The 25,484-nt window shown below is 57.1% G+C and overlaps 5 protein-coding genes across 8 annotated transcripts; 3 read left to right on the top strand and 2 right to left on the bottom strand.

The window, feature by feature from the left end:
• Positions 1 to 3,310: 3,310 nt before the first annotated feature.
• S100A14 (S100 calcium binding protein A14) lies at positions 3,311 to 7,484 on the bottom strand. Its single transcript, XM_056511072.1, has 4 exons — positions 6,960 to 7,484; positions 6,696 to 6,774; positions 4,526 to 4,672; positions 3,311 to 4,437 (listed from the first exon to the last, which is right to left on the bottom strand). The coding sequence occupies exons 2-4, from the start codon at positions 6,726 to 6,728 to the stop codon at positions 4,318 to 4,320; spliced, it is 300 nt and encodes a 99-aa protein (XP_056367047.1). The 5' UTR covers positions 6,729 to 6,774; positions 6,960 to 7,484; the 3' UTR covers positions 3,311 to 4,317.
• Positions 7,485 to 7,575: 91 nt separating this feature from the next.
• Positions 7,576 to 8,332, bottom strand: S100A13 (S100 calcium binding protein A13). The gene is made up of 3 exons (XM_056511069.1): positions 8,170 to 8,332; positions 7,834 to 8,026; positions 7,576 to 7,757 (listed from the first exon to the last, which is right to left on the bottom strand). The coding sequence occupies exons 2-3, from the start codon at positions 8,011 to 8,013 to the stop codon at positions 7,623 to 7,625; spliced, it is 315 nt and encodes a 104-aa protein (XP_056367044.1). The 5' UTR covers positions 8,014 to 8,026; positions 8,170 to 8,332; the 3' UTR covers positions 7,576 to 7,622.
• A 64-nt stretch (positions 8,333 to 8,396) lies between these two features.
• On the top strand, positions 8,397 to 14,461 carry S100A1 (S100 calcium binding protein A1). 2 transcript variants are annotated; one of them, XM_056511070.1, is made up of 3 exons: positions 8,397 to 8,555; positions 13,973 to 14,121; positions 14,202 to 14,461. In XM_056511070.1, exons 1-3 carry the CDS (start codon positions 8,537 to 8,539, stop codon positions 14,343 to 14,345), a joined length of 312 nt encoding a protein of 103 aa, XP_056367045.1. In that variant the 5' UTR covers positions 8,397 to 8,536; the 3' UTR covers positions 14,346 to 14,461. The 2 variants fall into 2 exon arrangements, with proteins under 2 accessions (XP_056367045.1, XP_056367046.1); XM_056511071.1 differs by lacking the exon at positions 8,397 to 8,555 and adding an exon at positions 9,787 to 10,431 and having other exon boundaries at positions 14,202 to 14,455.
• Positions 14,462 to 15,251: 790 nt separating this feature from the next.
• On the top strand, positions 15,252 to 23,294 carry CHTOP (chromatin target of PRMT1). Of its 3 annotated transcripts, none has more exons than XM_056511038.1 (6): positions 15,252 to 15,438; positions 16,973 to 17,048; positions 18,194 to 18,344; positions 19,119 to 19,299; positions 20,094 to 20,246; positions 22,995 to 23,294. In XM_056511038.1, exons 2-6 carry the CDS (start codon positions 16,984 to 16,986, stop codon positions 23,201 to 23,203), a joined length of 759 nt encoding a protein of 252 aa, XP_056367013.1. In that variant the 5' UTR covers positions 15,252 to 15,438; positions 16,973 to 16,983; the 3' UTR covers positions 23,204 to 23,294. The 3 variants fall into 3 exon arrangements, with proteins under 3 accessions (XP_056367013.1, XP_056367012.1, XP_056367014.1); XM_056511037.1 differs by having other exon boundaries at positions 19,116 to 19,299; XM_056511039.1 differs by lacking the exons at positions 20,094 to 20,246; positions 22,995 to 23,294 and having other exon boundaries at positions 18,930 to 19,208.
• A 290-nt stretch (positions 23,295 to 23,584) lies between these two features.
• SNAPIN (SNAP associated protein) lies at positions 23,585 to 25,430 on the top strand. The gene is made up of 4 exons (XM_056511064.1): positions 23,585 to 24,265; positions 24,871 to 24,917; positions 24,996 to 25,114; positions 25,188 to 25,430. Exons 1-4 carry the CDS (start codon positions 23,937 to 23,939, stop codon positions 25,275 to 25,277), a joined length of 585 nt encoding a protein of 194 aa, XP_056367039.1. The 5' UTR covers positions 23,585 to 23,936; the 3' UTR covers positions 25,278 to 25,430.
• The last annotated feature ends 54 nt before the right edge of the window (positions 25,431 to 25,484 follow it).

Here is a 25,484-nt window from a genome sequence, read left to right as displayed (position 1 = left end):
CCACCCCTTCCCTGACGTTCCCAGGGCGTTCCCATCACCTGGGAAATGCTTCCCCGCGATTGCGACAGCGGGACGGGTCGGAGCGAGCAGGGACCCGCAGCGGCCGCGGCTCCTTCGGGGTTTTGGGGTGACGGGAACACCCCAAAAGGCGCCACGGGGGCTCCGAGAACCATCAGAGCTCCTCCATCCCATCCCTCCCATCTCCATCGGGACAAAAAAAACCCCTTTATTTGATCTAAAATCAAACAATTTCAAATAAAATTCCTTTATTTAATAAAAAAAACCACAAATAATTTCTATTAATTTCTTTTATTTGATCCAAAATCATTAGTTCTGGAGGGTGGAAGGGGCTGACACAGTTTTGGGGTGCTGGGGGCTCCGAGAACCATCAGAGCTCCTCCATCCCATCCCTCCCATCTCCATCCAGGAACCGGGGGCAAAAAAATTCTTTATTTGAGGCAAAATCAAACCATTTCAAATAAATTTCCTTTATTTCATCCAAAACCACTCGTTCTGGAGGGTGGAAGGGGCCGACACAGTTTTGGGGTGCTGGGGGCTCCGAGAACCATCAGAGCTCCTCCATTCCTCTATCCAGGCAAAAAAAAATTCCTTTATTTGATCCAAAAACAAACAATTTCAAATAAATTTCATTTGTTTAATCAAAAAACAAATAATTTCAATTAAATTTCCTTTATTTGATCCAAAATTATTCGTTCTGGAGGGTGGAAGGGGCTGACACAGTTTTGGGGTGCTGGGATGGGGAGACTCCTCCATCCCATCCCTCCCATCTCCATCCAGGCAAAAAAATTAATTTATTTTGATCCAAAATCAGACCATTTCAAATAAATTCCCTTTATTTGATCCAAAACCAAACCATTTGAAATAAATTTCTTTTAATTGATCCAAAACCAAACCATTTCAAATAAATTCCCTTTATTTGATCCAAAACCAAATAATTTCAAATAAATTTCTTTTATTTGATCCAAAACCAAATAATTTCAAATAAATTCCCTTTACTTGATCCAAAACCAAACAATTTCAAATAAATTTCTTTTATTTCATCCAAAACCAATCTATTTCAAATAAATTTTTTTTAATTAATCCAAAACTAATCCATTTCAAATAAATTTCTTTTATTTGATCCTAAAGCAAACCATTTGGAATAAATTTCCTTTATTTCATCCAAAATCAGACCATTTCAAATAAATTTCTTTTAATTGATCCAAAACCAAACCACTTCAAATAAATTTATTTTATTTTATTTCATCTGGAGGGCGGAAGGGGCTGACACGATTTTGGGGCGCTGGGAGCTCCTGAATTTGGGCATCTCAGGGACTGACGGGGGCTGTTCCCAGCATTAATTAATCCCAAATTGCCGATCCCGATGACGAGATCAGATCTGGGTGAATCCTGACACCTCTCTAGTTTTAAAAAAAAATAAAAAATAAAAAATAAAATCGCGTCGGGTTTAGCCCAACCCTCTTTTTTCCTAATCTCGGTGAGGAGGGAGGAAACAAAACCTGTTCTGGTGTTGCTGCAACATCGCGGGTGGGAATCGCTGCCGGCGAACAGCTCAGGCTGAATCACGGCGCTTTCATCGCTGCTGCCCTGGCTGCTGTCACAACCGCATTTCTGATTTATTTTTTATTTTTTTACGAGTTATCCAGGGTGTGTGAGAGCGCTGGAAAAGTCTCAGCCCATCCCAGCGTCGGGTTGGGGTGATCTCGGTGCGCTCCGCTTTTTATTTTTTTTTTTTTTTTTGTTTTTTTTTTTTTTGTTTTTTTTTTTTGGTGGTATTATTTTTCGTTCCCTCTGAGCTGTTCGCATCACCCCGCAGAATATTCCAGGTGTTCCCGAGTGTGAGAATTTGGGGAGCCCCGTCTCCCCTGACACATTTCCTGCCGCCGATTAACCGCAGGGCCGCGCCTCTCCCCCTCTAATTCCCACCTATTATATTTCCCGGGAAGGAATAATAAATAAATAAATAGTCATTCCCCTTGTGAAATCCCTGCCCGGCCCCTCTTATCTTTTTAAATTTGGATTTTTATTTTTTTTTTCCCTCCTGGAGCGCCCACGCCCTCTCCCTTTTTTTTTTTTTTTTAATTTTTTTTTTTTTTTAGGGTTTTTTTAGGGCCTTTCCGGGGTACCCGCAGCCTCCTCGGTGGGAAAAGTGGGGTGCCCAAAATGGGGAGCAGCAGGGACGGGGAATTGGGGGTGTGGGGAGCCCTCAGGGGGTCACACGGAGCTGCAGCGACCCCTGAACCCCGAAATGTCTTCTGAACCCCGGAAACATCCCCTGAACCCCCAAAACATCCCCACAGCATCCCCTGAACCCCGAAACAACCCCTGCAGAACTTCCTGAACCCCCAAAACATCTTCTGCACCCCCAAAACATCCCCAAAAACATCTCCTGCACCCCCGAAACAACCTCTGAACCCCAAAACATCCCCTGCAGCATCCCTGTACCCCCACAGCATCCCCTGAACCCCCAAAACATCCCCTGAACCCCCACAGGGGTCACACAGCTCCACAGCATCCCCTGAACCCCCAAAACATCCCCTGAACCCCAAAACATCCCCTGAACCCCAAAACATCCCCACAGCATCCCCTGAACCCCCAAAACATCCCCTGCAGAATTTCCTGAACTCCAAAACATCCCCTGCACCCCCAAAACATCCCCACAGCATCCCCTGAACCCCAAAATATCCCCTGAACCCCAAAACATCCCCTGCAGAATTTTCTGAACCCCAAAACATCTTCTGCACCCCAAAATATCCCCACGGCATCCCCTGAACCCCAAAACATCCACTGCAGAATTTCCTGAACCCCCACAGCATCCCCTGAACCCCAAAACTTGCCCACAGCATCCCCTGAACCCCAAAACACCCCCACAGCATCCCCTGAACCCCGAAACAACCCCTGAACCCCCACAGGGGTCACACAGCTCCACAGCGTCCCCTGAACCCCCAAAACAACCCCTGCACCCCAAAACATCCCCACAGCATCCCCTGAACCCCCAAAATATCCTCTGCACCCCTAAACACATCCCCTGAACCCCAAAACATCCCCTGCAGAATTTTCTGAACCCCAAAACATCTTCTGCACCCCAAAATATCCCCACGGCATCCCCTGAACCCCAAAACATCCACTGCAGAATTTCCTGAACCCCCAAAACATCCCCTGAACCCCAAAACTTGCCCACAGCATTCTCTGAACCCCAAAATATCCTCTGCACCCCTAAAAACATCCCCTGAACCCCCAAAACACAAACGAGGTCACCCCATCCACTCGGGATTTTTGGGTTTTTTTGTTTTTTTGTTTTTTTCCCATTGTTTTCCTTTATTAATTTATACAAAAAAAAAACGGTCGCGAGCGGCCCCGAGCTGACCCCAGTCCCGGCAGATGTGGGGGGGCACATCCCAAAATAACCCCCCAAAAATCAGCGGGGAAGGTTCCCGGGCCGCCTGTACCCCCACATGGCCGGGGGGTGACAGGGGTGGAGGAAAAACCCCCCAAAAAAAATTTAGGGGTGGGGGAAGGAGCTGAGCCCCTCTGGTTGTGATGTTTTTGGGGTGAGAGATGGAGGAAAAACCCCAAAAAAAATTTAGGGGTGGGGGGAAAGAGCTGAGCCCTTCTCACTGTGATTTTTTGGGGGTGAGAGATGGAAAAAAAAACCCCAAAAAATTCAGGGGTGGGAAAAGAGCTGAGCCCCTCTCACTGTGATGTTTTTGGGGTGAGAGATGAAGAAAACCCCCCAAAAAATTCAGAGGTGGGGGGAAGGAGCTGAACCCCTCTGGTTGTGATGCTCCGGGGGGTTCCAGGGGGGAAAACCCCCCAAAAAAAAATTCAGGGGGTGGGAAAATGAGCCGAGCCCCTCTGGCTGTAATGGGGACAAGGGGTCCAGGAGGAAAAACCCCAAAAAGATTCAGGGGGTGAGGAAAGGAGCTGAGCTCTTCTAGTTATGATTTTTTGGGGGATCAGGGGGGAAAACCCCCCAAAAAATTCAGGTGGATGGAAAATGAGCCGAGCCCCTCTGGCTGTGATGCTCCGGGTGTTTCAGGGGGGAAAACCCCCAAAAAAAATTCAGGAGGTGGGGAAAGGAGCTCAGCCCCTCTGTCTGTGATGTTTTGGGGGTTCCAGGGGGGAAAACCCCCCGAGCTGCGGCGGGAGGGGTCGCTCCGGCCGGGAAGGGGAAGCCAGGAGGGTGAGGATGCAGCCGGGAGGGGGATTCTCTTTTTTTACCCCCCGGGACCCCCGGCAATGGCGGCAGCAGCAGAGCCCGAGGCTCGGGCTCCTTCCCGTCCCCCCCGAGCCCCTCTACTTCCTCCGGCAGCCCTTGGCCGCGTCCCCCATCATGTCCCAGTACTCCCCGAACTCCAGTTTGGCTTCATTCGGGTCGCCCATGCACTCGATCTTCTCCTCCAGCGGTCCCACGCACTGCGGAGGGAAAATCGGGGGTGGTGATGAGATTTTGGGGGGGTCTCACCTTTCATCCCCCCCCCCCTGCGCGGGGCTCTGTCCTCACCTTGCCCAGGTGCGGCAGTTTCTGCACCACCAGCTCCTGCATCTCGTTGGGGGTCAGGAATTCCTTCTGGCCCTTGACGGCGTAGCAGTGGAACTGGCTGATCACCGTCTCGATGGCGCGCTCCACGTCCGTCAGCTCCTGGCCGTCCTGGGGGGACGGGGGGTGAGAACGGGGGCACAGGGCCAGGGAGGGGGGGACAGGTCCCCAGAGGGGTGGGACAGGCCCTCAGAGGGGGGACAGGTTCCTAGAGGGGAGGGACAGATCCCCAGAGGGGTGACAGGTCCTGGGAGGAGGGGACAGGGCCAGGGAAAGGTGAGACAGGTCCAGGGAGGAGTGGGACAGGTCCTGGGAGGGGGGGGACAGGTCCCCAGAGGGGTGGGACAGAGGGTGAGAGAGAGGTGACAGGTCCTGGGAAAGGTGGGACAGGTTCACGGAAGGGTGGGACAGATCCCCAGAGGGGTGGGACAGGTCCTGTGAGGGGTGGGACAGGTCCTGGGAAAGGTGGGACAGGTCCTGTGAGGGGTGACAGGTCCTGTAAGGGGTGGGACAGGGCCATGGAGGGGTGGGACAGGTCCTGTGAGGGGTGACAGGTCCTGTAAGGGGTGGGACAGGTCCTGTGAGGGGTGGGACAGGTCCCCAGAGGGGTGACAGGTCCTGGGAGGGGTGGGTCATCCCACGGGTGGACACAGGACAAGCCCCGGGAGCGTGGGACAAGCGTTTAACCCCTGCACAGCCGCGGGAGAAATCTCCTCGTCTTGTGAGGACGTGAGGCGCCCTCCCCATCCAGCTGTGACACCCCCTCATCCAGCTGTGACAATCCCATCCAGCTGTGACAATCCCATCCAGCTGTGACAATCCCGTCCAGCTGTGACTATTCCCCACCCAGCTCTGACCCCACCCAGCTGTGACCCCAAATCCAGCTGTGACCCCACCCAGCTGTGACCCCAAATCCAGCTCTGAGCCCCCACCCAGCTGTGACATTCCCACCCAGCTGTGACATTCCCACCCAGCTGTGACCCCAAATCCAGCTGTGACCCCACGCCGATTCCAGGCCGCCCCACACAGATCCAAACCCATCCAGATGTTTCTCCCCCACATCCAGCTGTCGCACCCCCCGCCCCACAGCGGCTCCGCCCGGCTGTCACAGCCCCCCCAGAGCTGTCACCCCCTTCCAGACGCGCTGTCCCCGCCGGGCTCAGCCACCCCGGCGTCACTCGCCACCCCCCGGCGTCACTCGCCACCCCCCGGCTCTCCCGACTGGTTCTTCCTCTCCTGCGCTGGGGTGGCGATGGCAGCGTGAGTCAGTGACCGGGCTGGGGTGGGGGGCGCAGAGCAGCCCGACCCCCGCTCCTGGTCACTCCTGGTCACTCCTGGTCACTCCTGGCTACTCCTGGTCACTCCTGGTCACTCCTGGCCACTCCTGGCCGCTCCGTTTAAGGTGATTCACTCAAATCTGCGGTTTCCCCTCCAAAACCGTGAAACCACAGCCGGTGATGCCCATCGGGAAAAGCCCCAAAACCTCCGGAGCTTCATCCCCAAAATATCCGGAGTCTGAAACCCGAAATCTCCGGAGTCTGAGCCCCAAAACCTCCGGAGTCTGAGCCCCAAAACCTCCGGAGTCTGAGCCCCAGAACTTCCAGAGCTTCAGCCCCAAAATCTCCGGAGTCTGAGGCCAGAAATCTCCGGAGTCTGAAACCCGAAATCTCCGGAGTCTGAGCCCCAAAATCTCCAGAGCTTCAGCCCCAAAATCTGCGGAGCCTGAGCCCCAAAACCTGCGGAGTCTGAGCCCCAAAACCTGCGGAATCTGAGCCCCAAAATCTCCGGATTCTGAGCCCCAAAATCTCCAGAGCTTCATCCCGAAAACCTCCTGAGCCTCAGCCCCAAACCCTGCGGAGTCTGACCTCCAAAACCTCCTGAGCCCCAGCCCGGCGCCCCAAATCCTCCCCAGGCGCAGAGCGCTGCGGGCTGGGCACGGCCCCGTTTGAAAGCCGAGGAAAACAGGAGTTTTTGTGCCGTGGGGCATCCTCGGAGAGGCTGCAGCTCCCGAAGGTCGGTCCTGCTTCCCCGAGCTTTCAAGCGGCTCCGCAGCACCAAATCCCCGTGGCCACCAGTGGCCAAAACCCGGCGGCTCCGAGCCGGGGTCGCCCCCTCCCCTGCGGGGGTCGCGGACCTTGCGCTTCTTGCGGCAGTTGCACTGGCCCATCCTGCTGCTCGGGGGTCTCTGGGGGTCTCTCCTCTGCGGTGGGGTCCTGGCAGGAGAAGGAAGCCAAGCTCAGCTCTCGGCTCAGCCCTTCCTCCTCCTCATCCTCGAGCGGAGGGCGAGGAAGGAGCCCCGTGTCGGGACACGTCCCCGGAGTCCTGGCAAGTCGCGGCAGAGCCCAAAAGGGGCCCAGGGCTGGGATCCCCCATCCCGTGGGGGTGTCGGGCCACTTACCTGCAGCTCGGGCTGGCCCAGGTGTGCGCGGGCTGATGCGGGCCGGGGTTTTATACCGGGAGGTGCGAGTGAGTGGGAGCTCCGCGGTGCGAGGCGTCTCATTTGGGAGCCTGGCCCGGCGCCAGCGTGGGGCCGGGAAACGCCTCCTGGCCGGGACTCCTTCCCCACGGTTCCCCATCCAGCCGGGCCTGGCACGGCCGCGGCGCCGCGTGGGAATGGCCACGGAGCCGTGGCTGGTGGCCACACGGCGGGCTCGCCCAGCAGAGCCGGGATTTGGGAGCTGGAGGCTGGGAATGGGGATATTCCCAAATTCCTGGTGGGTGTGTCACCCCCCCCTCTGCCACCCTGTGCCACCCTGTGCCACCCGGGACCCCGCGGCGATGCCGTGGAGCCGGTGGCCACCGTGGCCACCGCGGCATCTCCCACCCCCAGCGCGGCAGGAAGGTGTTTGTGGGGCGCAGGGTGGCACCCCCGAAAGCCAGACCAGCACAAGGCCAATTTTGGGATGTCCCCAAACCAGAACTCCAGGGGGCTGGGCCGGTCGCCAGCGTGGCCACCACAGGGATGGAGATGCGGACTCAAAGCAGAACACCCCCCAGCAAGAACAGCAGCGATGTTCAGGCTCAGGAAAACCTCGTTTATTGGGGTTTGAGCCTCCGGATTTCACTTTTTGGCCGCTCTCTCCCTGCGCATGGCCCGGGCCAGCTCCCCGATCAGCCGCCAGTACTCCCCGAATCTCAGCTCCTCGTCGTTGTTCACGTCCAGCTCGCTCATCTTCTCCTCCAGCGAGGGCACATCCTGCCGGGGGAGGGACACGGGCTGCAAAACGGCGGACCCGCGATTTTTGGGGGGGGATCCCCGGGGGTCCCCTCACCTTCATCAGGTTGGGCAGCTGCAGCCGCACCAGCTCCTTGAACTCGCCCGCGGTCAGCGAGCCCTTCCTGCCCTCCTTGGCCGCGAAGGTGGCGAACACGGTGACGATGCGCTCGATGGCCACCTCCAGCTCCGTCAGCTCGCCCAGCTCGCCCGCCTCGCCCGCCTCGCCCGTGGCCATGGCACCGGACACGCTGCTGGGGACAGGAGCTCACGGGGGGGGATGCTCGCCCCCCTTCCCCAGCCCCAGCGAGGGTCCCGGGGGTCGTGCGGGACCACAGAAGGTCCCGGTGGTGTCGCCGGGAGGGGACAGGGCTCCATCGGGGTCCCCACTTACCCCTCGCTGCGACCCCCGGAGGTCTGGGGAGGTTTGGGGAGGTTTGGGGAGGTTTGGGGAGGTTTGGGGAGGTTTGGGGAGGTTTTATAGCCGCGCCGCAGGAGGGGACAGCGCAGCCTTTGTCCCCCCGGTGCCGGTGTTGGGTTTCCTGGCGAGGCCGGACGGACGCGCAGACACCGCCCGGGCGCCGCCGTCCGTCCGTCCGTCCGTCCGTCCGTCCGTCCGTCCGTCCGTGCCCGGGCACCGCAGCGAGCTCGGGCTGAACTCGCCGCGGCCTCGGTGGGGACAGGACGGGGACAGGGGCTGCAGCATCACCCGGACATTTCACTGAAACTCTCACAGGGAAATTCCCGGGACCGTTCTCGGGATGGTTTCGGTTCTGCGAGGTGATTGAACCCAAACTTTGAGCCCCATTCCTGGCTGGGGGTGCGCTGGGGACACTGAGGTGACATTCCTGCCACATCCCTGTCACATCCCTATCTCAGTGTCACCGGCCCAGGGCCCTGCACCGAGTGAGAGTTTTGACTCAGCCGCCCGCTGACATCATCCCTATTAATAGTGGGGCTCGGTAAAAAAAATTAATTAATCCAAATTAATTAGGGGGTTGGGACGCTCCCCTTTAATCACCGGGTATTTATAACATGGCAGCCCTGGCACGCATGGCAGCGACATTCCCACCGGGAATTCCCGATGTCCCCACGAAGAGCGAGCGGGGGCAACACGCGGGGGATTTGGGGTCCCGAATTCCCGAGTTAAGCCCTCGGGGGAGTTTTGGGGAGCAGGGCAGGGAGTTCTCCTCCTCTCTGCTGGGTCAGGGGTGGCCCCGTCCCCACCCCAGCCCAGCTCACGGGGCAGGAATCGCCTTCCTGCGGCCCCATCCGGCCCCGCGATGACGAGGGGACAGGGTTGGGGACAGGGATGGCTCTTGGGAAAGCGGCGGCTGAGTCAGGGACCGGGACAGGTTTGGGGTGAATCACCGCCCCCGAGGCAGGCGGGCCCGTGACTGCCCGGCCCTGGAATTCGGGAATTCGGGAATTCGGGATGGGGTGAGGAAGGGGCAGGTGCTGCAGGAGGGGAAAGGCGCCTGCGGAGTTTTTATCACCTTGGGATCCGCGCTGGGATTGTCCCCAAGGGCAGCGGGGGGTGACACCGCCTCGGGGACCCGGCATGGGCGGGAGGGGACAGTGAAGGGACAGGGGCCGTAAAGGGACAGGGAGTGTATAGGGACACGGGCCATATAGGGACAGGGGCCATATAGGGACAGGGGCCATATAGGGACGGGGACACTATAGGGACAGGGACCATATAGGGGCAGGGAGTGTATAGGGACACGGGCCATATAGGGACAGGGGACATATAGGGACAGGGGCCATATAGGGACAGGGACCATATAGGGACAGGGACCATATAGGGACAGGGAGTGTATAGGGACACGGGCCATATAGGGACAGGGGACATATAGGGACAGGGACACTATAGGGACACGGATGGGGGTCATAAAGGTACAGGGGCCATAAAGGGACAGGGGCCATATAGGGACGGGGACACTATAGGGACAGGGGCCACGTAGGGACAGAGACCATATAGGGACAGGGATGGGGGCCATAGAGGGACAGGGGATATATAGGGACAGGGGCCATAAAGGGACAGAGGCCATAAAGGGACAGTGACAGGGGCCATAAAGGGACAGGGACCCTACAGGGACAGTGACAGGGACCCTACAGGGACAGGCACAGGGGCCATACAGGGACAGGGACAGGGGCCATATAGGGACAGGGGCCATATAGGGACAAGGACCCTACAGGGACAGGGACCATATAGGGACAGTGACAGGGACCATACAGGCACAAGGACCCTACAGGGACAGTGACAGGGGCCATTCAGGGACAGGGACCCTACAGGGACAGGGACCCTACAGGGACAGGGACCCTACAGGGGCAGGCACAGGGGCCATACAGGGACTTGGGCCATATAGGAGCCCTATAGGACCACCAGACCCTGTGACAGGGTGACCATGGAGGTCACTGTCCCCCCCCACATCCTGCTCCTGGCACTCTCCACACTCTGGGCTGGAGACCCCAACTAGGAATTGCCACCGTGGCCACCACGTGCTGTCCCCCGGGGGGCTCGTGGTGGCCGCAGCAGTGTCCCCAGCGCGGGGACAGCAGCTCCTCCCACCCCAAACTCGGCGGCTGGAAAAGGCAGAGCGGCGGCGATGGAGACAAGATGGGCCCAGCCCGGCCCCGCCAACTGGAGCAACTGGTTTGTCCGGGTCGGAGCGGAGCGGGGGAGTCGCGGCGGCTGGAACCTGCCCCGAGCCGGGCGCAGAGCGGCGGGCACGGCCCGGGCTGGAACCGGGGCTGGCAACCGGCCAGCGGGGCGGGCTCCGGGCTGGGAACGGGGCTGAGACCCCCCGGACCCCCGGGGGTGGGGTTCAGCCTGGGGAGCCCCGATCCTGCTGTGCCGAAGGGTTTGGGGTTCACACTGGGACACCCCGATCCTGCTGTGCCGAAGGGTTTGGGGTTCAGCGTGGGGAGCCCCGATCCTGCTGTGCCGAAGGGTTTGGGGTTCACACTGGGACACCCCGATCCTGCTGTGCCGAAGGGTTTGGGGTTCAGCGTGGGGAGCCCCGATCCTGCTGTGCCGAAGGGTTTGGGGTTCACACTGGGACACCCCGATCCTGCTGTGCCGAAGGGTTTGGGGTTCACTCCGGGGCACGATCCTGCTGTCCTAAAGGGCTTGGGGTTCACCCCGGGGCACCCCAGTCCTGTTCTCCCAAAGGGTTTGGGGATCTGGGAATTCATGGCCAGAGTCTCTGGGACCCCACAGTGTTGGGGTTCACCCTGGGGCACCCCAATCCTGCTGTGCCAAAGGTTTGGGGCTCACCCTGGGGCACCCCAATACTGCTGTCTCGAAGGGTTTGGGGTTCACCCCGGGGCACGATCCTGTTGTCCTAAAGGGTTTGGGGTTCACCTTGGGACACCCCGATCCTTCTGTCCCAAAGAATTTTTGGGTCTAGGAATGCAAGGCTGGAGCCCCAGGACCCCCCAGTGTTGGGGCTCACCCCGGGGCACCCCAATCCTGCTGTGCCGAAGGTTTGGGGTTCACCCCGGTTCACCCCAATCCTGCTGTCCTAAAGGGTTTTGGGGTTCACCCCGGGGCACCCCAATCCTGCTGTCCCAAAGGGTTTGGGGGTCTGGGAATTCATGACCAGAGCCTCTGGGACCCCCCCATTGTTGGGGTTCACCCTGAGGCACGATCCTGCTGTCTCGAAGGGTTTGGGGTTCACCCCTGGGCACCCCAATCCTGCTGTCCCAAAGGGTTTGGGGGTCTGGGAATTCATGACCAGAGTCTCTGGGACCCCATAGTGTTGGGGTTCACCTTGAGGCACCCCAATCCTGCTGTGCCAAAAGTTTGGGGTTCACCTTGGGGCACCCCGATCCTGCTGTGCCAGAGAATTTTTGGGTCTAGGCTGGAGCCCCCAGGACCCCCCAGTGCTGGGGAGGGGGCTCGGCCCCACAGCACCGAGAGTTTTGGGGTGCCCCCGCTCAGCCTTGCCCAAGCTGGGGGACAGGAAGTGCGGGAGATGGAAATTGAGGCGGCAGGATGTGATTAACCCCAAATTAGGGCTGGGAGTCGGGGTGAGGAGCCGGCACCACCCCCGGGTGGCTCCGGTGAAAATGCAGCTTGAGGGGGGCCAGATATGGGGGGGACACGGAGAGGGGATGAGGGATTTGGGGATGAGGGATTTGGGGATGAGGGATTTCGGGGATGAGGGATTTGGGGGATGAGGGATTTAGGGGATGAGGAATTTAGGGGATGAGGGTTTTAGGGGATGAGGAATTTAGGGGATGAGGAATTTGGGGGTATGAGGGATTTGGGGGATGAGGATTTTGGGGGATGAGGGATTTGGGGGATGAGGGATTTGGGGGGGATGAGGGATTTAGAGGATGAGGAATTTAGGGGATGAGGACTTTGGGGGATGAGGATTTTGAGGGGATGAGAATTTTGGGGGCTGAGGATTTTGGGGGCAGAGGAATTTAGAGGGGATGAGGAATTTGGGGGGATGAGGGATTTGAGGAAGGAGAAATTTAGGGGATGAGGACTTTGAGTGATAAGGATTTTGCGGGCTGAGGAATTTGCGGGATGAGAAATTTGGGGGATGAGGATTTTGAAGGACGAGCGTTTTGAGGGCTGAGGAATTTAGGGGACGAAGACTTGGGGGGCCGAGCTCCCCGGGGATGCCGCAGCGGGTCCAGCCCGCCGGGCTCCGGGCCGGTAACGGGATCCCGGCCATTATCAGCATCACCCAGCGCAGCTCGGGCTCCGGTTTCTTGGCCGAGCCGTTGCTGCAGCAACCTCGGGCCGGGCTCTTGTGGAGCCTTTTGAGTCTCACAAGAGCCCTTTGAGAGCGCGGGGGGCCCGCGGTGTCACCCGATAGCCGGCGGCGCTCCCCCCCCCCCCCCGGGCCCCCGGTGACACCGGACACCCCCGAGCGGCAGCGGCGCCGGGATGCGGCCCCGGGGATGCGCTGCTGACAGATGGGGGATGCCGGCGGGGACACCGCGGGGTCACGGCGTGGCCACTGTGGCCACCTGGGCCAGCGTGAGCCCCGCTGGTCGTCCCAAACCTTCCAGAATCCCCGCGGGTTTTGCGCATCCCGGGGTGGCGGGGGGCGCTGGTACAGGGGGATCCCCCTCTTTGAAGCGATGTGTCACCCCAAATAGGGTCTGGGGGTGCTGCCTGGGGTCACCCCGAGGGTTTTGAGCCCCCCAAACCCCCCCCAAGGGGGGGTGGCCGGCGGTGCCAGCCCGGCTGCCCAGCCCCGGTATCGGATCCTCCCGGAGGGAGGGGGCTCGGCGCGTATTTAACGGGCTCGGAGCGGGCGGGACGCGCACTCGGAGCGCGGGGAGCTCAGGTGAGCGCAGGTGACTCTGTGCCCCCTCCCCACGCCCCCCTAAGAACCCCCAGACCTCCCCCTAGGAGCCCCCAAATTGCTCATTCCTGCCCAGAGGGGTGGGGGGAATTTGGGGGGTGGGGGGTATTGTGGGGAGGGGGGCGAGGAATGGATGGGGCTGAGGGATTTGGGAGATGAGGGATTGGGGAAATTAGGATTTTGGAGGGTGGGGAATTTGGGAGATGAGGAATTTGGGAGATGAGGGATTGGGGAGCTGAGAAATTTGGGAGATGAGGAATTTGGGAAATTAGGATTTTGGAGGCTGGGGAATTTGGGAGATGAGGGATGGGGGAAATGAGAAATTTGGGAGATGAGGGATTTAGGGGCTGAAGAATTTGGAGGGGCTGAGGAATTTGGGAGATGAGGGATTGGGGGAATGAGGATTTTGGAGGCTAAGAAATTTGGGAGTTGAGGAATTTGGAGGCTGAAGAATTTGGGAGTTGAGGGATTGGGGGGCTGAGGAATTTGGGAAATGAGGAATTTGGAAAATTAGGATTTTGGAGGCTGGGGAATTTGGGAGATGAGGAATTTGGGAGATGAGGGATTGGGGGGAATGAGAAATTTGGGGTCTGAGGACTTTGAGGGCTGAGACAGGAGGGCTGGTGGGTGACATTTTGGGTGGGCGGGTGACATTTTTGGGTGGGCGGGTGACATTTTGGGGTGGGTGGGTGACATTTTCGGGTGGGTGGGTGACATTTTGGGGTGGGTGGGTGACATTTTCGGGTGGGTGGGTGACATTTTTGGGTGGGCGGGTGACATTTTGGGGTGGGTGGGTGACATTTTGGGGTGGGTGGGTGACATTTCCGGGGGCGTGGCTGGCGGGTGACGTGCCCGGGGGTCCCGCAGCCGCAGCCATGGGATCGCAGCTGGAAGGGGCCATGGAGACCCTGATCAATGTCTTCCACCACTACTCGGGCAAGGAGGGCGACAAGTACAAGCTGAGCAAGAAGGAGCTCAAGGAGCTGCTGCAGAGCGAGCTGGGATGTTTCCTGGAGGTAACTGGGACCAGTCTGGGGGTTTGGGGGGGTCTCTTTTTCCCCCCCAGCCCCAGCGCTCACCCTGTGCCAACCCCCAGACCCAAAAGGACGCGGGGGCCGTGGAGAAGATCATGCAGGACCTGGATGAGAACGGCGATGGGGAGGTGGATTTCCAGGAATTCGTGGTCCTGGTGGCCGCCCTGACCGTGGCCTGCAACACTTTCTTCTGGGAGAACGCCTGACCCCCCCCCAATTCCTGCTGCTTTGGTTCCCAAAATCCAGATCCCCCCCAGCGCACCCCCAGCTCATCCCACGGCATTCCCAGGGGATCCCACTGGGATCCAGCCGCACAATAAAGGCACCGACCCAACCTGTCAGCTCCTTGATTTGGGATTCCCACCCCGGGGTGACGGGGAAAAGCCACCCAAGGGTGCGGAGATGGTGACCCCGGTGTCGGGGTGTGGATGCGAGAGGAGGATTTGGGAAGGGGGCGGTGACGGGCAGAGGCGCCGGCGGGGCTGGAGGAACCGGTTGGGATCTGCCGGCTCAGTGGGGTGTGGGATGGTGGCCAAGGGCCACAGCAGGGCCACCAGCGCCATCATCTGCTCGCCATCGCGGCATCGGGAATGGGGGGCACGGAAAAGGGGTCAAGGAGCAGCTGGACATGGGGGTGTCCACTGGGACTCCAGGGTGCTTACAGATCCCTTCCAGCTCCACCACTCCCCTGCATCCTACGCCATTCCAGGCCGCAGGATTTTGTGATTCCACGATTCCAAGATTCTGTGACAACGGAATTCGCAGCTCCGCAATTCCCTGGGATTGGGGCATTCCACCACCGTGTGACTCCCCGATTCCACAGCGCTGCGGCTCCAGGGTTCCTTGATCCCACGACTCCCCCGTCCCATGACGATTCCATGACGATTCCACGACGATTCCATGACGATTCCATGACGATTCCACGACGATTCCACGACGCCGCCACTCTCCGTGACGTCACCGCGACCCCACCCCGTTTTCCCGCCATAAGCTTCCGGCTCTACCCTTGCCCCGCCCCTTGCCCCGCCCCCTCCTGGGCTGCACCAATCACCGCGCACCGCGGGGGGGGCTCGCGCGGGGGTGGGCGTGGCCCAGCGCCCGGCCGCCATTTCGGCGGGGGCGGGAGCGGCGCCGGCGCCATTTTGTCGCGGGGAGGCTGAGGGAGAAGCGGCGGCGGCGGCGGCGGCGGGAGCGGGCGGAGCTCAGCGCCAGCCCCGGCCCCGCGCCGGTCCCACACCGGCCCCGCACTCACCCGCCCGCCCGCCGGAGCCACCGGAGACCTGGCGACCGTGTGCTTCGGTGAGTGAGCGGCGCGGCTGCGCCGGGGGCGAGGCGCTCCTGAGGGCCGGGGGGCGTCCCTTCATGATCCCCCACATGATCCCCCTCATGATTCCCCCTCATTATCCCCTCACGATCCCCCTCACGATCCCCTCATGACCCCTTCATTATCCCCTCACGATCCCCCTCACGATCCCCTCATGACCCCTTCATTATCCCCTCACGATCCCCTCATTATCCCATCACGATCTCCCTCACCATCCCCTCACGATCCCCCTCATGATTACCCCTCATTATTCCCTCACGATTCTCCTCATTATCCCATCACGATCCCCTCACGATCCCCCTCATGATTCCCCCTCATTATCCCCTCACGATTCTCTTCATTATCCCCTCACGATCCCCTCTTGATTTCCTCATTACCCCCTCACGATCCCCTCATGATCCCTTCATTATCCCCTCACGATTCCCCCTCACGATCGCGGATTTCCCCCTGACCGGGTTCCGGGAGCGTTTTTTCCCGGGTTTGTTTTTTCTTTAAAACCGCTCCAAAAACCACTTCGACTTGAAAAAACCGCTCTATATTTTAATAAAATTATTAAGAATAATTTAAACCCGAATAAGGCTTTTTATTGTCTCAATTTCTGATTGTGAATCCTCTCAATAAAGCGATTTTTGGAGGGTATTATGGAATAAACGCATCCCGGGCGTCATCCACCCGTTAAATTTGCTGCTAATTATAAATTAAATTAATAAATCGATAGAACTCAGCATGTTCCTGTGGCATCCAGCACTGAAGGGGATTTAAATCCCTGCCCCGAGGGAGGTGGAACCTCCATGTCTTGGATTTTTATTCCAAGTTTTATTCCCTCAGAATTGGGGTTTGCACTTGGGTAATGCTGAGAACATGGGAAATGTGGAGGTGTCACTGTGCTGAAGGCATTTGGTTGCTGTTTACAGCTGAATTTTTGTGTTATGACTCAAAAAACTGATAAGGCATTTGCTGTAAAAAGATAAATTTTAACTAGAGGTTAATTAAAGTAACTCCCATATTTATTAAACCTGGTAAAGGGCTAGAAAATATTTTAAAAATGTAAATTTGATACCTATAACCTGCCTCACTCTTAGTGCTTTCTACACAGAACAGGTTTTTTAATGTTTAGTCATATAAATATATAATAATTGTATAAATTTGATGTCTTTGTTTCTGGTTTGTATCTTATTTCGTTGCCATCATGCTGGTGGATTTTTGCATTATTCATAATATTGCTGAAACATTCACTGTAAAAGGATAATTTTTTTTGGTAAGGGAGAAGTAAAGGAATTTATTAAAACTGGGAGAGGACTAAAAATCATTAAAAATCTCAGAACCAGAAGCAAAAAAATTGAGGCAGGGGGCTAAAAACCACTGAAAATAAATGAATATATCACACATAACATGCCCTAATCTTGATTTCCTTCAGCCAGGGAAGCAGAAAGGAAGGGATTTTTAATATTTAGTGTTACCAATGTGTGCTAAAGGTCTGAATTTGATTTTTTGGGCCCTGTTTTGCAGATTCTCTGAAGATGGCTGCACAGTCAGCACCGAAGGTCGTGCTAAAGAGCACCACCAAGATGTCTCTGAACGAGCGGTGAGGAAGCCAACAGCACCTTCAGCTCCTAAGAAATCATTTTATTTTTTTTTTAAACTTAATTCTCACTATCCAAAAAAAAAAAAAAAACAAACCAAAAACCCACCGTGGTTTCCGCCCTCTTTTAACCCGGTGGAGCCGCGGCACGGCGAGGGTTAAAAGGGCCAAAATTCCCGAGACATCTCCGTTGTTCTTAGTAAAAAAAATCCAAAAAAAAACCCGGTGGGATGCATTGTAAGAGCAGAGACCAACCTCACACCCTCCCTGTCTCTCCCACATGTTTTGACATTGGTATTTTGGCTCAGCTGCCGGGCCCGAGGGTCTCACCTGCGCAGGTGAGCTCTGTAAGAGGCCGGCGGCGGCCCCGGAACCCGCCCGAAGGCTCTTCTGGGCCTTGTAAGAGGCACCCGCTTGGCTTCACCTCCATCTCTCCCTGTCCTCCAGCTCTTCTCTGCCTTCCTCCCCGCTGCCTTTTTCCCCCTGTGCCTCCTCTGTGACACTAATGGGTGTGCCCCGCTGTCCTGCTGAGCATCAAAATGGGTTTTGCCTCATTTCCCTCCCTGTCAGCCCGAAAATCTTCATTTTTTTTACTGGGTGGGTTATCCACCCTGCTGGGGTGCTGCTCAGGAGATTTATTTGTTACATCTTTGCTCTTGGATGGAGGAATAAAAATACCAAATGAATTCCCCCAGTGGCCTCACTGGGTGGCAGAATTTTGTAGAATCCTGGAATTGTTAAGGTTGGAAAAGCCTTTAAGATGATTTCTTCCAACCCAGCCACCAAGCATGGTGTTTTACCTCTTCTCCCAGATTTTTTTTTTTTATTTTTTATTTTGGAGGGGTTGATTTGCTTTTTGCTGTCCTGTTTCCTCCCTATCACACCCATCCCTGCTTCCTGCTGGTTGTCACCCCCCCTTCTACCATCTCTAAACCCCACTAACCTCCAGCTTTTTTCCTCATTCCCACTGGAAAACTTCCACCTCATTCCTGCCCTCTGCGAGGGATCCGTAAATCCCACCAAAAAAAAAAAAAAAACCTCTTTGCATTAAGGTTGATGGGAGCTGGAGCCCCACTCGAGCACGGTGAAAATGCCGATAATTGTGTGTTTAAAGCTTTAATTAAACCCCGTTTTATTCGACCTTGAAGCTTCACTAACATGCTGAAGAACAAACAGCCGATGCCGGTGAATATCCGGGCCACCATGCAGCAGCAGCAGCTGGCCAGCGCCAGGAACAGACGGCTGGCCCAGCAGATGGAGAACAGGCCCTCTGTGCAGGCCGCTCTGAAGCTCAAACAGGTGAGCAAAAACCACTTTTGGGCCTGGCAGGATGAGGAAAAAACAGCTCCAGGAAGAGAAAGAGGCCAGAGAAGGGAAGGGGATGGAGGGTGAGTGCTCAGGCTGGAATTTTTTCAGTTGCCATCGCTGGAGGTGTCCAAGGAAAAAGCCTGGGTGCACTCAGTGCTCTGGGCTGGGGGCAAGGTGGAGACTCCTGAATTTCTGTAAAGGTGTTGGAGAGTGTCCAAAGGAAGGACACAAGGATGAAGAAGGGGCCATACCAGGCTGCTGAGTGACCAGGGACGGGATCCAGGGAACAGCCAGAGCTGTGCCAGGGGGTTTAGGTTGGAGATCAGGGAAAAGTTCTTCCCCCAGATGGTGCCAGAGCTCCAGGAGTGTTTGGACACCGCTCCCAGGGTGGGATTTTGGGGTGTCAGTGCTGATCCTGATGGATCCCTCCCAACGCAGGGCATCCCATGATCCCAAAAGTGAGATACCTGGGAGGACACTTGCAGGAAATTCCATTTTTTCCCTCGGACGAGTAACACCCTGGTTGTGTGGGGGTGTTGGCTGCTGGCTGTTGATGTCTCCTCTCTATTTTTCCAGAGAAATGGGCTGACCCGGGAGCTGCCGAGTGCTTCACCTCCCAGCCCCACAGCAGATTTAAAACCCCACCCTCCCGTGCTGATTTGGGAATGCAGGCACTAAACCCAACATTCCAACCCCAACGGTGGTGTCCCCAGTCCCAGATTGCTGCATGACTCCCTGTCCCCTTTCCCAAATCTCTTCCAGAAGAGCTTGAAGCAACGCCTCGGCAAGAGCAACATCCAGGCGCGGCTGGGCCGGCCCGCGGGGGCGCTGGCCCGAGGAGCGCTGGGGGGCCGGGGGCTGGGCCTGGGCCAGCGGGGACTGCCCCGGGGAGCCCTGCGGGGCCGCGGGGGCCGGGCCCTGCTGCGAGGAGGGGTCACGCTGCGAGGTGAGAGCCAGCTGGGGGTGGGCTGTGCCCCGGGGCACTTACAGGGCGTTCCCGGGCTGAGAAACTGATTGTGTGAGGAACCAGGCTGGAATCCTGATTGTATAGGGAACCAGGCTGGAATCCTCATTGCACAGGGAACCAGGCTGGAATCCTCATTGTATAGGGAGCCAGGCTGGAATCCTGATTGAATAGGGAGCCAGGCTGGAATCCTCATTGTATAGGGAACCTGGCTGGAATCCTCATTGTATAGGGAACCAGGATGGAATCCTCATTGTATAGGGAACTGGGCTAGAATGCTGATTGTATAGGGAACCAGGCTGAAATCCTCATTGTATAGGGAGCCAGGCTGAAATGCTGATTGTATAGGGAACCAGGCTGGAATCCTCATTGTATAGGGAACTGGGCTGAAATCCCAATTTTCTGGGTTCCCCTTACTGGAATCCTGATGTTCTGGGTTCCCCCCCACCATTCCCCTTACTGAAATCCCAGTTTCCTGTGTTCCCCAGACTGAAATCCTGATTTTCTGTTTACCCTTACTGAAATCCAAATTTCCTGGGTTCCCCAGACTGAAATCCTGATTTTCTGTTAACCCTTACTGAAATCCCAATTTTCCTGGGTACCCTATGCCGTTGCCCATACTGGAATTCTGATTTCCTGAGTTCCCCTGACTGAGCTCCCATTTTCTGGGTTCCCACCCCAATCCCCTGGCTGATCTCCCGTTTCCCGTGCTCCCCTGGCTGATCTCCCGTTTCCCGTGCTCCCCTGGCTGATCTCCCGTTCCGTTCTCTCGGCAGGGCAGGCGCTGCTGCGCGGCGGGCGCGGCCTGGCCCCGCGCATGGGGCTGCGGCGAGGAGGAGGAGCGGGAGCGCTGCGGGGCCGCGGGGGCCCGGGCAGGGGCGGGCTGGGCCGGGGCGGAGCCATGGGCCGGGGCGGCATCGGCGCCAGGGGTGAGTGATGGGCTGGGGACAGGGAAAATGGGACTTTCATAACTGGAAATAACGGGGATTCGGCTGGGATCCCCTGCCCTGGAGCACCAGAGCTCCCAGGCCTTTCAGCCTAATCCTGGGTGGTGTTAAAAGTGAAGTGAGGCAGGGGTGGGAGGGGGGAGAACTCCCAAAACTTGGATATTTAAAATGAAGTGATGCAGGGGTGTAAGGGGAGAAACTCCCAAACCCTTTATCCAAAACCTGGGTATTCAAAGTGAAGTGAAGCAAGGTAAAAAGGAGAGAAACTCCCAAACCCTTCATCCAAAACCTGGATATTTAACAGTGAAGCGATGCAGGGGTGGGGAGGGAAAAATTCCCAAACCCTTTATCCAAAACCTGGTTGTTCAAACTGAAGTGAAATGAGTAAGAGGGAGAAAATTCCCAAACCCTTTATCCAATACCTGGATATTCAAAATGAAGTGATGCAGGGTAAGAAGGAGAGAAACTCCCAAATCATTCATCCAAAACCTGGATATTTAAACAGAGGTGAAGCAGGGATGGGAAGGGGAAAACACCCAAACCCTTTATCCAAAACCTGGATATTCAAAATGAAGTGAAGGATGGGAGAAAAAACCCAGGAGCCAAATGCTGGTTTTAGGACTGGGATTAAGGAATTTTTCCCAGTGTCTCATTGCAATCACTGATGTTTTTTCCTGGTGTCTCACTGCAATCACTCACTTTTTTTTCCCAGTGTCTCACTGCAATCACTGACATTTCTTTTCTTGGTGTCTCACTGCAATCACTCATTTTTTTTCTGGGTGTCTCACTGCAATCAGTGACATTTTTTCCCAGTGTCTCACTGCAATCACTCTTTTTTTTTTCCTGGTGTCTCACTGCAATCACTGATTTTTTTTCCCAGTGTCTCACTGCAATCACTCATTTTTTTTCCTGGTGTCTCACTGCAATCAGTGACGTTTTTCCCAGTGTTTTACTGCAAGCAGTGATGTTTTTTCCCAGTGTCTCATTGCAATCAGTGACATTTTCCCAAAGTCTCACCACAACCAGTGCCATTTTTTCCTTTAAGCAGTGCCATTTCCCCGATATCCCACCCCATCCCTGCCTTTTTCCCCGATATCCCACTCCATCCCTGCCTTTTTCCCCGATATCCCACTCCATCCCTGCCTTTTTCCCCAGATATCCCACCCCATCCCTGCTCTTTTCCCCGATATCCCACCCCATCCCCGCTCTTTTTCCCCGATATCCCACCCCAATCCCTTCCCTTTTTTCCCCGATATCCCACCCCAATCCCTGCCCTTTTTTCCCCGATATCCCACCCCAATCCCTGCCCTTTTTCCCGATATCCCACCCCATCCCTGCCCTTTTTCCCCGATATCCCACCCCATCCCCGCTCTTTTTCCCCGATATCCCACCCCAATCCCTGCCCTTTTTCCCGATATCCCACCCCAATCCCTGCCTTTTTTCCCCGATATCCCACCCCCATCCCTGCCCTTTTTCCCCGGTATCCCACCCCATCCCTGCCTTTTTTCCCCGATATCCCACCCCATCCCTGCCCTTTTTTCCCCGATATCCCACCCCAATCCCTGCCCTTTTTTCCCCGATATCCCACCCCAATCCCTGCCCTTTTCCCCCGATATCCCACTCCATCCCTGCCTTTTTCCCCGATATCCCACCCCATCCCTGCTCTTTTCCCGATATCCCACCCCATCCCCGCTCTTTTTCCCCGATATCCCACCCCAATCCCTTCCCTTTTTTCCCCGATATCCCACCCCATCCCTGCTCTTTTTCCCCGATATCCCACCCCAATCCCTGCCCTTTTTTTCCCCGATATCCCACCCCATCCCTGCCCTTTTTCCCCCTATCCCACCCCATCCCTGCCTTTCCCCGGTATCCCACCCCATCCCTGCCTTTTTCCCCGATATCCCACCCCAATCCCTGCCCTTTTTCCCCGGTATCCCACCCCATCCCTGCCCTTTTTTCCCCGATATCCCACCCCAATCCCTGCCCTTTTTCCCCGATATCCCACCCCAATCCCTGCCCTTTTCCCCCAATATCCCACCCCATCCCTGCCTTTTTGCCCCCGATATCCCACCCCTCCCTGCCTTTTTCCCCGATATCCCACCCCATCCCTGCCCTTTTTCCCCGATATCCCTCCCCATCCCTGCCCTTTTCCCCGATATCCCACCCCATCCCTGCCTTTTTCCCCGATATCCCACCCCATCCCTGCCCTTTTCCCCCAATATCCCACCCCAATCCCTGCCCTTTTTCCCCGATATCCCACCCCATCCCTGCCTTTTCCCGATATCCCACCCCATCCCTGCCCCTTTCCCCGATATCCCACCCCATCCCTGCCTTTTTCCCCGATATCCCACCCCATCCCTGCCCTTTTTCCCCGATATCCCACCCCATCCCTGCCCTTTTTCCCCGATATCCCACCCCATCCCTGCCCTTTTTCCCCGATATCCCACCCCATCCCTGCCTTTTTCCCCGATATCCCACCCCATCCCTGCCTTTTCCCCCAATATCCCACCCCATCCCTGCCCTTTTTTCCCCGATATCCCACCCCATCCCTGCCTTTTTCCCCCCGATATCCCACCCCATCCCTGCCTTTTCCCCCGATATCCCACCCCATCCCTGCCTTTCCCCGATATCCCACCCCATCCCTGCCTTTCCCCGATATCCCACCCCATCCCTGCCCTTTTTCCCCGATATCCCGCCCCATCCCTGACCTCGCTGTCCCTGCTCCCCCAGGGCGCGGCATGGCGGGGCGCGGCCGCGGCGCGTTCGGCGGGCGGGGCCGGGGCCGGGGCCGGGGCCGCGGCAGAGGCTCGGCCCGACCCGCCCTCACCAAGGAGCAGCTGGACAACCAGCTGGACGCCTACATGTCCAAAACCAAGGGACACCTGGACGCCGAGCTGGACGCCTACATGGCACAGACCGACCCCGAGGCTGCCGACTGAGAGGGGGGAGCTCCCGCGGGTAACTCGGATTTAGTGTGTTCTTGGATGTTTTGATACTCTCTGTTGTATTAAAGTTTGGTTTGTTTTTTTTTTTTTTTTGGATTGTTCTTCCGGTGGTTTTTCGCTGGTGGAAATGGTTTTTCTCTGCTGTGGTTTGTGGGTTGGTGGAGCTCCGTGGTTTGGGATGGGTTTGGGGGATTGGCTGTTGGATTTTTGGGATGAGCCAAATCCCAGCAGGAAGAGCCTGGATCTGACTTGTTCCCATTTTGGCTGTTGGATTTTTGGGAGGAGTTCACCTGGAGCTAAATCCCAGCAGGAAGAGCCTGAGTTTGGCTGTTCTCATTTTGGCTGTTGGATTTTTGGGATGAGTTCACCTGGAGCTAAATCCCAGCAGGGAGAGCCTGAATCTGACTTGTTCTCATTTCATTCTGCCCCAAGAATTCCTGAGGGGATGGAGCAGGTGGAAAACTTCCTGGTGTTGGTGGATTTTGGGGCCGGGGTCTTACCTGTGCTGTGGATGCTCAGACCTGTAGGAGAGGTGTGGGGGGAATTATGGGTGCTGGGGGTTCACCACAAACCCCCCCCCCCAATTCCGGTGGTCTCAGGGGTCACAGCTCACTGTGGGGGGTCCCCAGACGCTGTGGCACGTGAGGTTCGAAGGGGAATTGGCAGAATTTCAGGGATTTCAGCTCTTTTTTTGTGTCGGTAGGGCCGGCGCCAGAGCCGCGCGTAGATGACTACATTTCCCATCAGCCCCCGCGGCCTGCACCGGAAACGGCCTCTCCATTTCTCATTTATTCACTTTCCCATCAGCCCCCGCGGCCTGCACCGGAAATGGCTTATTTTCCCATGTACTCAGTTTCCCATCAGCCCCCGCGGCCTACACCGGAAGTGGTATCTTCCGCTTCCCGTAGACTACATTTCCCAGCAGCCCCCGCGGCACCGGTGGGCCAAGATGGCGGTGGGGAGCGGCGCCGGTGCTCGGGAGCTTTTTGCTGAGGGGCTGCTGCAGTTCCTGCGGCCCGCGGTGCGACAGCTCGACCGGCACGTGCACAGCGTCAGGTGAGGGCGGCATGGAAGCCTGAGGGGCGGCTGGGGCCGGGAAGGGCAGTTTTGTGGGCCTGAAGGGTTTGGGGTACGTGAGGGTGAGTTTGGGCCTGAAGGGTTTGGGGTACATGAGGTGAGTTTGGGCCTGAAGGGTTTGGGGTACATGGGGTGAGTTTGGGCCTGAAGGGTTTGGGGTACGTGAGGGTGAGTTTGGGCCTGAAGGGTTTGGGGTACGTGAGGGTGAGTTTGGGCCTGAAGGGTTTGGGGTACGTGAGGGTGAGTTTGGGCCTGAAGGGTTTGGGGTACGTGAGGGTGAGTTGTGGGCCTGAAGGGTTTGGGGTACATGGGGTGAGTTTTGGGGATTGAAGGGTTTGGGGTACGTGAGGTGAGTTTGGGCCTGAAGGGTTTGGGGTACATGAGGTGACTTTGGGCCTGAAGGGTTTGGGATACGTGAGGGTGAGTTTGGGGTGAAGAGTTTGGGGTACATGGGGTGACTTTTGGGGGTGAAAGGGGTTTTGGGGGCACCTGAGAGGGGGCAGTGCTGGGGATGCAGGTCCCTTTTTGGGGTGTGGATGGATTTGGGGTGCAGATCCCATTTTACCTTCTCCCCCTTCCTGCAGGGAGAGCCAGGTGGAGCTGCGGGAGCACATCGACAGCCTGGCCACAGGTGAGCCAAACCTGGGGGGTCACCCCTGTCCCCCTGAGCGTTGGGGGTCCCCCCAAACCCACCCCCCCCTCTCCCCAGAGCTTTGCCGTATCAACGACGACCAGAAGGTGGCGCTGGACCTCGACCCCTACGTGAAGAAGCTGCTGAACGCCCGGCGCCGCGTGGTGCTGGTCAACAACATCCTGCAGAACGCGCAGGTGAGGGGCACAGGGGTTTGGGGGGGCCCTCAGCCCCCCCACAGGTGCTGACAGCTGAGTTTTGGCTCGGCAGGAGAGGCTGAGGAGGCTGAACCACAGCGTGGCCAAGGAGACGGTGAGGAGGAGGGCGATGCTGGAGGCTGGGGGCTACCAGGGCAAGTGAGTGACCACTGAGTGACCACTGAGTGACCAGCAATCTGTCAGCCCCAGCTCCTGGACTGAGGGGTGTCCCCCAGCACCTGCAGCTGAGGGAACTGGAATGCTCAGAGCCCTGGGCTCGGAATTTTGGGTGCTGGAATAAAAGTGACTGAGAGTCTTTGGTGTGCTCACGTCCCTTGGGGACAAACAGAGCCAGGCAGGGGCTGCCAGG

The sequence above is a fragment of the Oenanthe melanoleuca genome, chromosome 25 (genome assembly GCF_029582105.1).
Source record: "Oenanthe melanoleuca isolate GR-GAL-2019-014 chromosome 25, OMel1.0, whole genome shotgun sequence".
In the NCBI taxonomy this organism is placed as follows: Eukaryota; Metazoa; Chordata; class Aves; order Passeriformes; family Muscicapidae; genus Oenanthe; species Oenanthe melanoleuca.
Note: the sequence above shows the minus strand (reverse complement) of the source record. Positions and strands in the feature narration are given on the sequence as shown.

Bases quoted from the DNA above. Each gene is read 5' to 3' on its own strand.
- S100A14 (XM_056511072.1), bottom strand. From the start codon at position 6,728: ATGGGCCAGTGCAACTGCCGCAAGAAGCGCAAG. The intron at 4,673-6,695 runs GTCCGCGACCCC...CCGTCCCCCCAG, and splicing joins ACTGCCGCAAGAAGCGCAAG to GACGGCCAGGAGCTGACGGA. The intron at 4,438-4,525 runs GTGAGGACAGAG...TTCCCTCCGCAG, and splicing joins AACTGCCGCACCTGGGCAAG to TGCGTGGGACCGCTGGAGGA.
- S100A13 (XM_056511069.1), bottom strand. From the start codon at position 8,013: ATGGCCACGGGCGAGGCGGGCGAGGCGGGCGAGCTGGGCGAGCTGACG. The intron at 7,758-7,833 runs GTGAGGGGACCC...CTCCCCCGGCAG, and splicing joins AGCTGCCCAACCTGATGAAG to GATGTGCCCTCGCTGGAGGA.
- S100A1 (XM_056511070.1), top strand. The intron at 14,122-14,201 runs GTAACTGGGACC...GCCAACCCCCAG, and splicing joins AGCTGGGATGTTTCCTGGAG to ACCCAAAAGGACGCGGGGGC.
- CHTOP (XM_056511037.1), top strand. From the start codon at position 16,984: ATGGCTGCACAGTCAGCACCGAAGGTCGTGCTAAAGAGCACCACCAAG. The intron at 17,049-18,193 runs GTGAGGAAGCCA...TCGACCTTGAAG, and splicing joins AAGATGTCTCTGAACGAGCG to CTTCACTAACATGCTGAAGA. The intron at 20,247-22,994 runs GTGAGTGATGGG...CTGCTCCCCCAG, and splicing joins GGGCGGCATCGGCGCCAGGG to GGCGCGGCATGGCGGGGCGC.
- SNAPIN (XM_056511064.1), top strand. From the start codon at position 23,937: ATGACTACATTTCCCATCAGCCCCCGCGGCCTGCACCGGAAACGGCCT. The intron at 24,266-24,870 runs GTGAGGGCGGCA...CCCTTCCTGCAG, and splicing joins CGGCACGTGCACAGCGTCAG to GGAGAGCCAGGTGGAGCTGC. The intron at 24,918-24,995 runs GTGAGCCAAACC...CCCTCTCCCCAG, and splicing joins CATCGACAGCCTGGCCACAG to AGCTTTGCCGTATCAACGAC.